The 15,515-nt window shown below is 36.0% G+C and overlaps 1 protein-coding gene across 1 annotated transcript in view; it reads right to left on the bottom strand.

The window, feature by feature from the left end:
- PDHX (pyruvate dehydrogenase complex component X) overlaps positions 1–15,515 on the bottom strand; it is a 57,488-nt gene that overhangs the window by 20,653 nt on the left and 21,320 nt on the right. The window contains exons 4-7 of the mRNA XM_009273661.2: positions 10,688–10,893; positions 8,519–8,617; positions 3,156–3,339; positions 1,428–1,575 (exon numbers count right to left, since the gene is read on the bottom strand). Coding sequence (XP_009271936.1) covers positions 1,428–1,575; positions 3,156–3,339; positions 8,519–8,617; positions 10,688–10,893 — 637 coding nt within the window. The remainder of the gene's footprint in view (positions 1–1,427; positions 1,576–3,155; positions 3,340–8,518; positions 8,618–10,687; positions 10,894–15,515) is intronic.

Below are 15,515 nucleotides of genomic sequence, written 5' to 3'. Positions count from 1 at the left end.
AATTGCAAGAACTGACCTAATATAAAACAATGCTTTCCTAAAGAGCTTCCACAGGTTTTGGTTTAATACCTTCACAAACTATGAAATTGCAGCCACTTCCTGTAGACAACATTAAAATCAGTATATTGACCAAATATTTCTAAATATAATAAAATTTATTTAAATTAAGAATATTATGATGTTAAAGTAATAAAAATTTTCATTCAGGTTTTTTACCCGACTAAGTAGAAGTCCTTAAGCAAAAAGACACTAAGCAAACAACACTTTTGTGATATTATGCATGAAAATGAAGTACCTGCCTGAAGAGCATTCTATTGAAAAATCTTCAATTTTTTAAATGCATGTCACATATACTTTGTTGAACTGAGATTTGGGAAAGAAGATTCTAGTCTGCATAGTTAATTTTGAAACTATTAAAACATCTTATTGCACAGTACACTCAGCTGATTTTAGCAAGAACAAAAACAGTTTTAGCAAAAACAAAGCGATCTTTGATTATGACCTTAAACTTCAAGAACTTTTTCTAAACAAGTCATTTCAGTGAATAAAAGTTGAGACAAAAAGGGAAAATTTAGTTTCTTAATCTTATACATAAACATTTCTGTATAAATCAGAAACAGTGGACACATTATGAAAATTGGGATTTACACACACATATATATATTGAGATTTATAGCTTTTAATCCAATTCTCAATGTGTATTTTAAAATTATCCAGTTTTTTGTGGGACAGATTCCTATTCCAACAGCTTAACATAGCTTTAAGCTATATAAATTTCACTGAAAGAGATAACCCTGCCTCCTTCACATTAATACCATTACTTTGCCTTCAAGAGGAGTTTACCATGCATTGGCTGGCATGTGCTAAAAACTCGCTTTCTTTCCTCACCATGGATAAAGCCATTCTCATCCAGAATTTGAGAGGCTGCATCAGCTTTCCTTTTCCAGTAAATTCAACAAAGAGACCAGCAAAACTAAATTTTAACATTGTACATAGAAAGACAGAGCATGAGTGTATTTTAATCTGAAGCTTCCCCTATTATCTTTCACATGAATTCATTTGAGATTTTCACCATCAAGAAGCTAAATATTGCTGCATCTGGATGGAAGGAAAGAAAAACCTACTGGACAATGCGTAGTCTTATGTTAGACTGCAGTTGTCTACAGAGTGTTGTGTTAGTTGGCAAAGTAACAACTCTGTCTTCCTACGGTAAGGAAGGAAGGTCTTGGTCTGTCTTGGTAAGTTGTCCAATTCAATAATCACAGGGAACTACAGCTTGAGTCCAACATACAGGATACCGAAAAAGATTATTTGAATGCATAGTGTTCTGCCTATACAAAAATCTACACTTCCTGGGCAAGATTATGTAAACAAGACAAACTATGCATTAGTACCACATGTTATAGTAAATCAGTTTAATCACTAACCTTTGGCCAATTCTTTTCTTAATTTCAAAATAGCATCAACGTCACAGTCAGCAGCAGCATATGCATGAGGTATAGCAGTTTTAGACTCTGTTAATCTCTTAGCAATAATTCTTCGGATGTTGCTAGCTGGGATTTCTGTAAATGTGCCCTGAAAGAAATCATATGCTGCATATTAAGTATCAAGAGAGCAAACACATTTCCCCTTTGCTGAAACAGGACTCCAGCATTGATGCATTATCATCAGTGACTCCTGCTCACTTCAAATATCGCCATGATATAAAAAAGCGATACTTTCCAACTACTGAAATTAATATGATTAAAACAATTGAGTGTTCTAGTCTATTCCACTTAACTTGGACCAACACAACAGGTTTTATAGAATAAAGATAGTTTCATTTTACAGTATAGAATTAATCCTACTATTCTAGCAGACTGCTTAAAAAAAAAATTTCCAAATATTCAGGCATTAATTCTCAGCCAGAGTATATAAGCACTGTTCTATCTGCCAGACCTGGCATATTGCTCAGAATATGCTTTATTCTATTATAATTTAAATGGAACATTTCCTCAGTAAGCTACTGCTTTTTCAGTTCCCTGAGTGGTTTCTTAAGACAGGCTTTACTGCATATCTTTTTTCTTATTCTTCTCTCTCCTTCCAGATATATTCAGTAATGTTTCAATGCAGAAGTTTTCTCAACTTCTTCATAGAAGCAAGTCAACTTTCAAAGAATCCCTTGAAATATCAGTGACTACAGAAAGCAAGAAAATAAGTGATTCTGTAAAACATTATTTTGTATGCCTAATCTATAGCACATATACTACATACTGAGTAGTACTCAACACACAACAAATTGCAATATATATGTTGTGGTGCAATCATAGAAACATTTTTTTTCTATAATGGAAAAATATCTAAGTTTGAGCTTTCTGTGCTTTGTCTGGTTCTTTGTAGAGTGCAAAAAAAGCAGCATTTTCTGAATATTATGAATTGTAGCTACATTGTAAACTTCAGCCTGTAAAGATACTTCGAATTTAGTTCTAGAGCCAGAAAGGTTTTCCCCCCATTTTTCACAAAAGCTTTTCAATTTCTACTAATGTGCATTTCAGCACGGGCATTTATTCTTTAAAAAACAATTTCTGGTATTTCTAACATTTCAAGTAGAAACTGTATTTAGGTGCTAGAGTTTGCAAAATTACTCTTCAAAGCAACCACTAAGCCCTTTCCTTCCTCACTTCTTGACAACTCATCAATGGACATTTACATATATTTATATTACAGGAAAACAAACAAATGAAGTACAGTAAATATAAATCAGGATTCAAATTTCTCTGAGTTTGGAAATATACACTGACCTACTGATCCTGCAAGGATTGAGGGAAAGGGTGTATTGTTGATTTCCAAACTAGTGGCATCTTCTTGTTTGGGGACTGAAATAAAACTTCTGTCTCTCTGACTTTCTCCTTTCCAAGGCCTGCAATGTAAATTTTTTCATGGCTTCAATTTGCAAGTTACACAAAGTAGTGTGCAGACCATAATTTCGAGAGCTCTGCAGTTTGAATTACACTGCTTTAGAATCACTCAAACATACTAAAAACTGCACATGACTGGGGTTGGCATCTGGGTGGCCTTAGTTTCCTTCATCTCTCCAGTTCTGGAAATCTCATATAGCTACTTAAGTAGCCATGGCGATAGCTATAGCAATGTTGAGGACTTAACAGAAACGTTACCAGTGCAGCAGGTTGTCCTGGTGTGGAAACTGGTGGAACTGCTGGCCTTGGATAAGCAGAAGTCACAGCTGTTGCTTGCGAAGCAGAAGGCACTGCAGTAGGCTGGGGAGGAGCTGGAGAAACCAAAGGTTTCAATTCACCGGGTTTACCCTTCTGCTTCTCTTGCAGAAGTTTGAGAGCATCCCTGGTGATTAAACACAGTGAAATACTGACAACAAAGAAACTATTTCAAAAATTCCCGAAGTATTACTATTCCATCACTTATTTTAATTAATTAGCCACTTCTGTGCATTTAAGTTTCTGTTGTCAAACCAAACATCAAAGTGATTATTAACTGATATGAATTTTGTTTTTCCCTTGTGATATCTTTTTAGTAAATTCTCATTAACTTGTGTGAATAAAAGGGCTTGAACAGTAATAGAAAACATTTGTGTTAGAGAAGCATAACATTCATCATGACTAATTGTGAGTGTACGAGGTAATTTGTGATTTGCACTAACAATTCTTCTAAATAAGATATCAGAGTACACTCAGCCTATAAAGTCTCAAATAAAAGCTGTTTAATCTATCTGTAATCATCTGAATTTAATGTAATTAATTAGTGCTCACAGAAAATTAAGTAGTACATTTATCATTCATTTCTCTGTACCTTTCTGACAAATATGCACAAACAGGTGTAGAAAGTATACAAGTCCATACTTCATAAGCAATTTGAAAGATAGCACCACACTAAAGAATCACAGCCAAAAACTGAGTAATGTCTAACAGTCCCAGGTGTGGTTGAACCTCATCTACTCTATAAGCATTCTCCCAGGGTCTTTATACTGATATAGCTACCACCACAAAACTTCCCTCTTGTGGGCACAGTATGACAGACATAAGTAAACTCCCATCTTTAAGCTGTAATACTACACCTACCCTAGGTGCATTGTATTTATAAAACAACATGCTAAAGATTAGCACCTATGAGGCTAAACAGAAAAGACTGCATTTACACCACCACTGCCAATCGCAAGGAAAATAAGCTATCGTAAAATTTCTGTTTTCAAGTTGTAACTGCAGCTATACTAGCGACTTGTCAGAAGAGCTGTACAAGTCATAGATCTCCTCTCTTTACACTCCAGATCTGATAACAAAAGTCTGGATCATATACCCTAGATAAATCTCTATCATTTCACGAAGACACCACCACAATGTACACTAAGTTTTATTACATAAACTCGCAGAGGAAATGAAAAAAACCCATAAAAATCAGACTACTTACAACCATACCATGGCTTCGAAACATAAGCCATAAATACTAAGCAACAAAGCCACCTTATATCATCAGATTACTGCTTGAGTGAGAGTCTATTCTTGAGTGAGAGTCAGTAGTTTATGTGTTATTAAAATTTTGTAGAAAGGACAAAATTTCAGAACTACATTATGCATTCTTAGTTCTTCCTCTGAAAGTAGCACTCCAGAACTAAGAACTGAAAACTGAAAAGCTCTGTATGTTCTATACAATGCCTTTTACTGATTGCTGACTTGCTTCTATTTATTTTTAGCTTCAATACCTACTTCAGCAAATGATATTAAAAATAAAAAAAAATGACTGAGCTCAGGATGTAAATTTGTCATTATTAAAGTTGTTACTTGTTTTCCCAAATTAACGTTAGCCAAACTTTGTTTTAAAAATAAGTGTTTAGTATTTAACATAACTACTATATAGGCAAAAAAAAAAGATTTCCTTGAATGAAAATCATCCCCTAGCATTACAATTTGAGACAAAAATGTAACTGCATGACATAATGCAATTTTCCTAGTTAACATATGAGAAGCTACCAAAAATTACTTAAGGGTTTTAACTTGGCAGACGTAAGACAGACCATCTGCTCATTATATCCCATAATACATAAAATAAAGCTTTTTAGCTTTAAAATATATAAGAAGCTATAAGAAATGCTTTAAAATTACTTCTATATATTATGCAAATTAAAAAAACCAGATGGTCCTACCTGTCACAGCCAAGTCAAGATGCTTTAATAATTTTGGTGCGTTTTAGTGTGTTAACTGAAAAATGTATTGCCAAAATTGCCAGGGTTTAGATTAGAACATTCACTCAGGAGTTTTTGAAACTCATGCGTGAGAAAGAGATATAAATATATATAAAATATACATTATATAAAAATCATGTGCATATATAAAATTGTATTTCATATATTTTTATGCATTATATAAATATTTGTTATACATACACATAAAAATAATTCCCCCCCCCCAATTCCACATGATTTAACTGATTAAGAAAAATAGGTACAGCAATGTTACGACTGTCATAGGTGCAAGATTGCGAGCCTGCATATAAGTAGAGTTGCAGGAGGCACCAAAGCAAATCAAGTTAAACAGATTTCAGTACAAGTCAGGCAAATAGGTATTTTATTAGAACTGGAAAAGGAAGGCTAGGACATGTCTTTCCAACTTACTCTATAAAACCTCTATCAACACAGGATAGTAATGGAGAAAGATGAGAGAGAGATGTAACAAATATGAAAGGGAGCAGTCTGCTCCCCAGAAAAGATACCAGAGCTTGGTAAACATTTATTAAACAAATATATGGCTTACCAAACCATTGTTATTAGAAGTATGCAGATACTTGTTACATTTCAGTTTACCACTACTACAGAAATGTGTAGTCTTTCCACTTCACATTAGCCAAAATCCAAAGAATGGCAAAAGTAAACTGAGTATTTTGTGCTCAAAATATACTTTGTTTAAAATGGACAAGTTAGAGGTTATACACAGACCTAAAAATCACTAAGGATCCAGTGGTGCAACAGGACATGAACAGATTGACACTAGCTTCCTCTGGTGGCAGTTATTGTTACTAAACTGTACCAATCCCCTTTCATCTGAACATCCCATTACTCAATTCATAAAAGATTTCCTGGAATAAGGAAAGAGGTAAATAGAGAATGTTACACATCAGAAACTTCCAGGTATCAGACTTACTGCACTATCAACATTATAGAAGGAACTCATTCCTCCATAAAGGCAGCTGACAAATTGCACATAGCACAGATTCCACTGTAAGTCTGCACTCAATACATACAACATGAAAGGACTCTCTGGAAAACCAGCACTACATGTGTGCTCTGTGCGTTATTTGCAAGCTGAAAATGCAAATGCCTGAGCAGCTCTGAGATCCCAAATCACACTAACTTAGTGACAGCTGGTAGGAACGTACAGATGGGAGGAACATGGCCTCAGAAAAACACAGTTATTATTGGTAAAGTCCCCCCCCCCCCCCCCCTTTTTATGGTTGCATTTATAAATCCCTAGATCACTAGTAAATAGGATGAGAAAGGGCAGAAGTAGTCTGAAACAATAAACAATTTTAACATAGCTCTCCCAAACACTGTGTCTGAGCTGATGACTAGGAAACATGGTGCAATTTTTGATGGAAGTTGTGAGTTACCTTGCACTGACACATCAATTTTCTAGTATATTTCTGAAGAAAGCAGAGTATATTGCTTAAAAATCAAAAAAAGCTGCCACTCCATAAAACAAAAACAAGCAGGAAGACAACAATTCAGCCTTGCACAGATACGTAAGACAAATGAAGTATCAGCCTACTAAGGGAGTAATTATGACAGAGAAAGCTATTAAGTGAAAGCTCCTATTGCTGTTAAAAGTTTTATAGTGAATTGAATTTAAAGATAGAAAGTTGGGGGGAGAGAATCTTGCTTGCTTACATAACTCGTTATCTTTCTTTGTTTCTTGTAATCTGGTGAGCGTGAGCCCTGTTCAGTAAGGAAACTCAGAGTTTAAAAGTGAAAAGTGAACTTGCAACACTCCCTCAAAGAATCAATTGCTAGTCTACTTGGAAAAGAGACCATGAGTCACTCAACTATAAAGCATGGCATGTATTTTAACAGTAATCTCAAGTTAGCAAAAGAAATCTTTCCCTGAATATCTGTAGCAGCTCTCTACAAAAATCTGCAAACATTTCATTTCAAACTGAACATAACAGCAGAGCCTGTAGGCATCTGAAAGATTAACACCATTTCAAAAGAATGGTTAAAAAACACCCAGACAGTCTGTATCTTGAAACGTCATTTCAAAGTCGAATCTTTTGTAAGGAAGAAAGTTTTGAAAAAAAGAAGATTTTGTTAGATAATTCTCATCGCTACAGAAAAATCTTCGCTACATCTCCATGACAACTTGGGAATGTTAATTAGGTGGCTCAAAGTCCTAGAAGGTTTCCACCTGCCATAGCCTAGTAACACATCATAAATTACCATTACACTTACATAATTAAGAAAACACTATCTCTGATAATTTGCTGTTACATAGGATATTATATCTATTCAACTCCTTATTTTATCTCAACTCAGCCAAAGACCATTGGAAAAAGTTTTGAAAAAACAGCACCGTGTGCTTCTCTGGGTTCAATTCCCGGTTACACTGACCTGGTTGTCTTTGAATGGAACCAAAATTACAGCAGCTAACAAGGTCTGTGTAGGTGAATGATGGCATTTGTTAAAAGGAATAATTTTACTGAGAACAAGCGTAAGTATTCCTGCCAAAATCCTCATCTCCAATAACATACATTCTAATGTGAAGATAACGCACCATTTCAAGGCTAAGGGCTCTGGATCTACCACAACACGTTTTTATACACAAGTTCCTCACTCCAAGGCTTGAGTGCTGATCATTACATCAGAATACTCAAAAAGTATAGTAAACTACTAGAAGTCTGATCATAACAAACCACAGGTTTGTAAACAAACATTCTTTAAATCAAAGATGGGGAAAAAAAGATGGGAGAAAAACAGAACTCTGGATTTCTTACACTTCATTGTTCTCCCCAGCCTAATAAAAAAGGGAACAAATTAAATCCTGACAGACTTCTTAACTGAACTTCAGTGAAAGCAGCAAAAGATCTGAACTCCCCAAAGAAAAGGAGTTGATGAAAACAGGCCACTGGTATTTTATTTTGGCTCTGAATACATCTCTGAATAGCAAAATTCTTGAGATCCACAATGGTAGCTAACAGCAGTGCCTAGGAGTTGATAGCCACCATTAGGCTGAGCTGCAGGAAATGTGACAGCAGTACCATGCAGCTCAGATGGGATATAAAAACAAAAAGTTGTTGGGTTTTGTTTTAATTAAAGGCTTCTTACAATATTGCCTAACGTATTCGCCGTATCTTCTCAACAGGTTTTTCAAATTTAACTAAGCCATTCCCCCACAGAAAAAAAATGGAACTAAAAGTTGGCTTTTTAAATAAAAGGGCTTTTCAAGTTCATGGAGATTGTTCTAGGTTCAAAGGAAGAAATAAGGGAATATGAGGTTGTAGCTTTACTGAAATATCTACATACTCTTTAGTGAAGATTCCTCGAGGCCCAGAAGGTGTAATATTGCTTGGATCTAGTCCATGTGTCTCCAGAATGTTGCGAGCTGCAGGACTTAAGCGAACCCTAAAGAAATGAAGAGAAAAATAAACTATTTAAACAACAGGATTAACTTATTTCATTTAATGTATATCAAGAGAAACTACACAATATATGCTCTATTTCAGAAGCAACAGCCAGGGAAGAAAACAGAGTTCTATGCAAAGGCTGTGATCCTAGCACTGAAGTCAGACTGTGCCCCTTCACCAAGCTTTAATGCAAGGTTGAATTTAAAAACCTCAATAATGACCTTAGAGATCAAAATAAAGAGTTGAAAACTCATCTCCAAACTTTCCTCTTACAGCAGCAATACAATATACTTGTGGATTCTTCTGGAAAAGGGTCATCAGTGAAGAACCAAATACATTTTTTACAACCAGCTTGTTATAGTAACATTAAAAAAAAAAAGTTTTAGGAGCTCAGACAAGAGAGTTGCTCATCTCTATTATTTGTTTGGCTAGCTATAATTGCATCATTAATGCAGCTTAATTCTAATTATAACATCACCTTTGCCCTAGCTTCAATTTTATTTTATAGGATTGATATAATGAAATGGCTACTTTTTCAGAAAGCAAAAGCCATAGAGATGTAGTTGCATAAGTCAGTATCTGCTTTAGAAGACTAAATATTAAGCCCTCCCACACTCAAACATTTTAATCAGTATATACCTAAGATATACTATAATACTAGTAAACCTGTACCTGCCATCTTGACCTAGATGGGGTATGCTCAACAGTAACATTTTTGCCTGGAAACAGAAACAGTGATCAACTACAAAGCACAGTACATAGCTACAGAGCACCCAGTGCATCTTAGCATGATTTGCTTTCTGAAATGAGGAAAAACCCAACATGTAGAGAAGAGATTACAGAATTCTTAGATACAAAAGCAGCAACATTTTCATAAAAGAATAAATACTTGGTGTCAAGTCTTTCCACAAAATCTCCAATTCAATATTTCCTAAAGGAGACTATATTTGCACCACACTGAGTTTTAAGAACTGTCCATAAGCCCTTGCCAAAAAAAAAAAAAAAAAAATCATGTCATAAACGATCACTTGATTCCAAAGATGCTGATATATCTCTAATTAACAGTGGCAGTGAAACATGCACTTCTGATGTTCTTTGGTACTAAAATGCAAGACTTAATCCTTTCAAGGATCCTTTCCTTGGATCATCCTCCTACTACATGTAATGTTTGGACAATGACCTCAATTAGTTGTCTGCTACTCGCATGGAGAGAGCCTAAATGGTGACAGCAAAAGTAAACATAGCAAACTAGAAAAAAAAAACACCAACCCCCCCCACCAAACCAGAAAACAAAAAAAAACCCAAAACGAAACAGTTTGCATAGCACATGCCATCAAAATAGCTTCCTATTCCCTTCTTTAATAGGCTGTAATTTTACAGCTTTTGTGTTATCGCAATTCATTCCAAATAAGGAGTGATACCTCCAAATAAGGTACATCCTGCGACACAAACCAGTGATTTATAGATTACTGTTACCTGACTAACACTTTGGGGTTAATTTACTCCCCCTCTAAGATGTTTGTAATGCTTTAAGTACCCTAATGGATCAAAACAAAATAAAACTAACAAAGAGCATGTAAATCCACAGTTCTGAGTTTTTTGCATTCCACTGTTATGAAAATAAGAAGAAATTTTTTCTAATATCAAAAGTGCAAGAGCTTGGAAGGGTTTTGGACTGTGCCATTTGTTGGGTTTATTTTTTCTCCTAAAAAAGAAATCGAAAACAAGTTACAGGTAAACTGAGCATCTGATGCATAAGCATTAGTGTCCATCGTATATAAACACAACTTCCTAACTGAAGCTTAGAATCCTTCATAAAGCAATTGTACGTCAGAATAAAAGCACATTCATAGAAGGTGTTCTAATAAAACTATGTTGTTCAAATTGACTTATTGGGCTTACAAGCAAAGAAATATTCTGGACAGGCAAGCTTTATTACCTCACGCATACTGAAACATTAAACTAACAGCTTAATACTAGGTAAAAAGGGACAAAAGATTCTTCTTGTTTCAGCTCTACTGGTCTAACTAAAGAAAAGTTCCGTTTCATAACAAACATAGAAACTTACTGTAATTTTCCAGGTTGATGTTGCAGTTTAGGAGGGACTGAAACTGAAGGATCTGCAGGAGTTGAGGTAAGAGCAGGTGCTGGTGGAGCCAAAGAAGATGGATCACTACCATCAGCTGGTATTTCAACTTGCTTCCAGTCCTGTCCTTCCTCTACCAGCAGACCGATTAGTGAGCCCAAGCGTACATTTTTGCTTCCTTCTTCCACCTAAATTTAAGGCAATGAGAACATTAAGTTATATATTGCACTGTCTAGACTAATATGACTAGAAACGGTAGATCTGAAAATTTCAGGCATATTAATGACACTTCATCAAGAAAATATATCCCATTTTATTCCTACTATTAATAAGGTTACTTATGACTGAAATTAATTACAGTTGCTATTATAAGATGAAAAATATTAACTTATGCCCCAAAATCCCATACATCTAAAGTTAGCATTCAGAAATCAATGTAAGCAAGTTACAGACTACTGAATACCTCCAAGAATAGAGTCACATTAGCTACTGAAAACACATGTGGATGCCTAATGTTTGTGAACAGAGCCTGAAAATTTTACTGGACACATTGAGCAGATGTACTTTGAGGTATCTACCCTGTATCTAGCAGTGTTAATTTTTAAAACACAAGCTTGTAAATTCAGAAGCTAAGGGAACAAAAAGAGACCAAAACCCTACAACAACAGTGCCGCATTACTTCTTTTTGAAAAAGATAGCATTCACTTTCCACTAACTTCCACCTCTGTCTATTTTAACATAACTGGTGCCAAATAACAAGACTGTCCACCAAGAAAGTGATAGCATATCACTTGTGGTATGTAAATCACTGTTTTAAAGAACATCTGAACAGAAATCTTACAGAAAGAAAAATATAATTTAATCTAATATAAATATAATCTAATTAGATTGGATAAGGCCGATCTATTCTAGATGTTCCTTTTAAAACAAAAAGATATCTGTATCACAGTCAAAATACCTCTTTGATGCTTTGGCAGATAAAGGCATGGCAGTCATGTTAACTTAACCTGATGAAGGGCTCCTCCTACAGTCTCTAAAATGGTTGCAGAAGTACAACTCTTCAGGTTCTCAAAAGCAGTAACATTTCCAGGGCATCAGGCCAAATGTAAAAGACCCCTTTAGAACCACAGGTAGTCAAATACAACTTAGACTGTACCAGCCCAAATACAGAGTTGATTTCCTAACAAAGCAAATGGACATTGTTATTTCCACCGTAAAGCCATATTGCACATACATTTGCCTCAAATGGAGCTGGTATGTATCTGCAATGCTGACATTTTACCCAAGAAAATACAAATCACTATCATTTGAAAAGCCCGAAGACAAACACACAAAATAAAAATATACACAGTATCAGGTATCTCACTGTTCTTACTACCTTAATTGGGTTTTCTAGGCACTTAAACACTAACAAATAAAACGGAATGCTGTAAAGACTAGGCAGATGCAAATACTATAACATTATTACTCAGATAATATTGTTGTCTGCACACTGTTAAGTCCACTGACAGAATGTATCAGATTTCACAGGATTACCCAGCTCCCTTGCTAGAAGGACCAACACTGGACCTAAGGAACAGTAAAGGCAATTTGTTCTCAGTATGTTCTGATAAAACATCTTAACATTTACAGTTTTGTCAGTTCACTTCTTTTTTCCCCCCATGAACACTATGTAAATTCTAGTGTGACACTTCTTCTTTAAGAGTATTTATTACATGAAAAAAATTATTTAAGACAGTTCAATATTTCTTGTTCTGATCTCTTGATGCATTCTTCTTCATTAATATTCTGAAAAGCTTTATTTGAGAGAAGAAAGTCTCAAGAGTCCATCAAGACTTGATCGTATGTTATTTTTACTGAGATGACTTTAAAGTACTTGGGGATGACAGAATGCCAACCAAAAGTCCTGAACTGATTTGTCTAAGGCTGAAAGATCCTACCACAGAAAGGCCCATTGGTAAACAGATTTGTAAAACTATGTACAATTGCAATGTCACTACCACTCATAATCAAATAAAACAGCAGCTTGAAGCCAGTACAAACACAACCTACCTAACCCAGTCACTGAAACAAAAAAACTGGGAAAAACTAAAGAAAACAAAGCTATAAACATACAAAATATTGAAGTTATTCACTCTAATAATTTTACAGTATTGTCATACTTGGCACCAAACAAGGTATTTGGAAAAACTACGTTTATCAGCATAATACCCAGATGTTTAATCCATACCAATGATGATGCAAAACAGATATGTCCCCCAAGTTCAAAATACTCCCCATAACATATTAATATGCAGCAGTTAACATTTTTTTCCCAAAATAAGAATAAACCAAAGTTTTTGGCATATCTTCTCTTTCCTTTACAAAGGCTTGCACATACAACAGAGAACGCTTTTATTTTTTAAGCTGTCTACATATTGTAACTGAATAGACCAAGAAGCACTGCGACGTGGTGTCAAGTCCTTACCACAATTTTGGTGTCAGAGTGCTTTAATGGTGCTAAGACAACACATGCAGAAATCCAACAGGGATGGTTGAGCCTTCAGAAACATAACAAAACACTTACACTAGTTAGGTTTGTTTATAACCCAACATTATATGAGCATTCAAGGCCATCAACGTTGTCAGCTCTCACTCTTCAGAACAAGCCAATTGTGTTTTTTCTCATGTTCACCACTCCAAGACAGTTATGTGAAAACTCCAGCATTCCTCATTTTCCAATAAAAGTTTCCAGCCCAGATGACTGCAGAGTTTATACTTTTTAAAAGTGTATGCACGTATTTTTTTTAAAAACATGTTTTTAAACACACAGCCTTTGCAGCTCAGAACTAGAATAGACAAAGAAGAATTGTTATTATTTTGCTTAACTTTTCATCTCCTGGATTTTTGAGTCACTTCTACGTTTTCATAATTCACAATACCAGAAAACCTCTCTGCCTAAATCTCAATGAACCCCAGAATCTCAGATGTAGAAAGAGCTGAAATAAGTAGCTTCACAATACTTCTATTACTGTGTGTATGCATAGCCAAGAAGAGTTAAAAAAAGATCCTAACTTTGCTGACAAACCAACAAAGCACACGTGAGCTGTGACAGGGAGAAAAAAATTGGAGGAGATGAAGTGCACAGAGGAATAAAGCTCCCTCGGAGCTGTTGCCACTGCAGGACAGCGCTTTAGTCACTAACACACATATACCAAAGCAGATATTTATTTCCTACACTGGGAAGAAAGGTAGACGGAACTTATGCTGGCTTACTCTGCAGTGGAAGTTTTATACAAAGTAGTTTCAGTTCATACCAATTCTCATTTAGGTCATGAATGAGAAAATGGTGATGGATATTAAATCCAGCTCTTAAACAGTCATTTGTCATCTGGTTTTGGTCCAAACTGAACTAATAAGTATTTTAGGCAAAAAAGTCAGTGTTAATTTAAGAAGCAACTCTACTGAAAAAATAATCACCATTCTGAAAGTACCCTTCGAATACTTTCATTCATTTAATCTTTTACTGCATTTTACACTGAATCAGATGTGATCATTAAAAGACCTATTCAGACAGAAAAGAAATATATGCATGAGTATCTATTTTACTGTTAGCCTGCTCTTTCTTAAACCAAACATACTTACATTATACAGTCAAGAAAAAACAAGAAGGGTTACAGAAGCTGAATTCATTTAATCTAATGAACATTCTATCTTTAAAGGTAAAAAGCAAAGCATTAGGCAAATAGCGTGTTTATGTGACTCAGTTTTCCATACTGAACTCAGTCAAGATGGTGCAGAATTGTAGTTGGCAAAGAATGTAAAATTTTTGCCTCATTTCTTTTAGGAAGTGAGTAAACTTCAGCCAGATGCTGATAACTCAGATGCGTCAAACATTCTTTATTTCCCATCAACTACATGACATCTGAAACTTTTGAGTGGCCTTTGGAGGGACAGTCTTTTCAATAAGAAATCATCTCCCCATCCACAAACCTGAGACAGCTTAATGTTATAAACATTAAGTTATAAACATAAAATGTTTGGGGGCGAAATTGATAGCCATTGTGCAGTGGGAGAGATATGACTTAGTCGCCATCACAGAAACATGGTGGGGTGACTCACGATTGGAGTGCTGCAATGGATGGCTATAGACTCTTCAGAAGGGACAGGCGAGGAAGGAGAGGTGGTGGGGTGGCTCTGTATATGTTAGGGAGTGTTTCGATTATCTAGAGCTCAACAATTGTGATGATGATACAGTCGAGTGTTTATGGGTAAGGATGAGGGGAAAGGCCAACAAGGCAGATATCCTGCTGGGAGTCTGTTATAGACCACCCAACCAGGATGAAGGGGCGGATGAAGCGTTCTATAAGCGGCTGGCAGAAGTCTCTCAATCGCTAGCCCTTGTTCTCGTGGGGGACTTCAACTTCCCGGACGTCTGCTGGAAATACAACACGGCAGAGAGGAAGCAGTCTAGGAGGTTCCTGGAGTGTGTGGAAGACAACTTCCTGACACAGCTGGTAAGTGAGCCTACCAGGGGAGGTGCCTCGCTCGACCTGCTGTTTACAAACAGAGAAGGACTGGTGGGAGATGTGGTGGTCGGAGGCCGTCTTGGGCTTAGCAACCATGAAATGATAGAATTCTCGCTTCTTGGTGAAGTAAGGAGGGGGGGAAGCAAAACCACAACCATGGACTTCCAGAGGGCGGACTTTGGCCTGTTCAGGACGCTGGTGGAGAGAGTCCCTTGGGAGACAGTCCTAAAGGGCAAAGGGGTCCAGGAAGGCTGGACGATCTTCAAGAAGGAAGTCTTAAAGGCGCAGGAGCAGGCTGTCCC

The sequence above is a fragment of the Aptenodytes forsteri genome, unplaced genomic scaffold (genome assembly GCF_000699145.1).
Source record: "Aptenodytes forsteri isolate BGI_AS27 unplaced genomic scaffold, ASM69914v1 Scaffold511, whole genome shotgun sequence".
Lineage (NCBI taxonomy): Eukaryota > Metazoa > Chordata > Aves > Sphenisciformes > Spheniscidae > Aptenodytes > Aptenodytes forsteri.
Note: the sequence above shows the minus strand (reverse complement) of the source record. Positions and strands in the feature narration are given on the sequence as shown.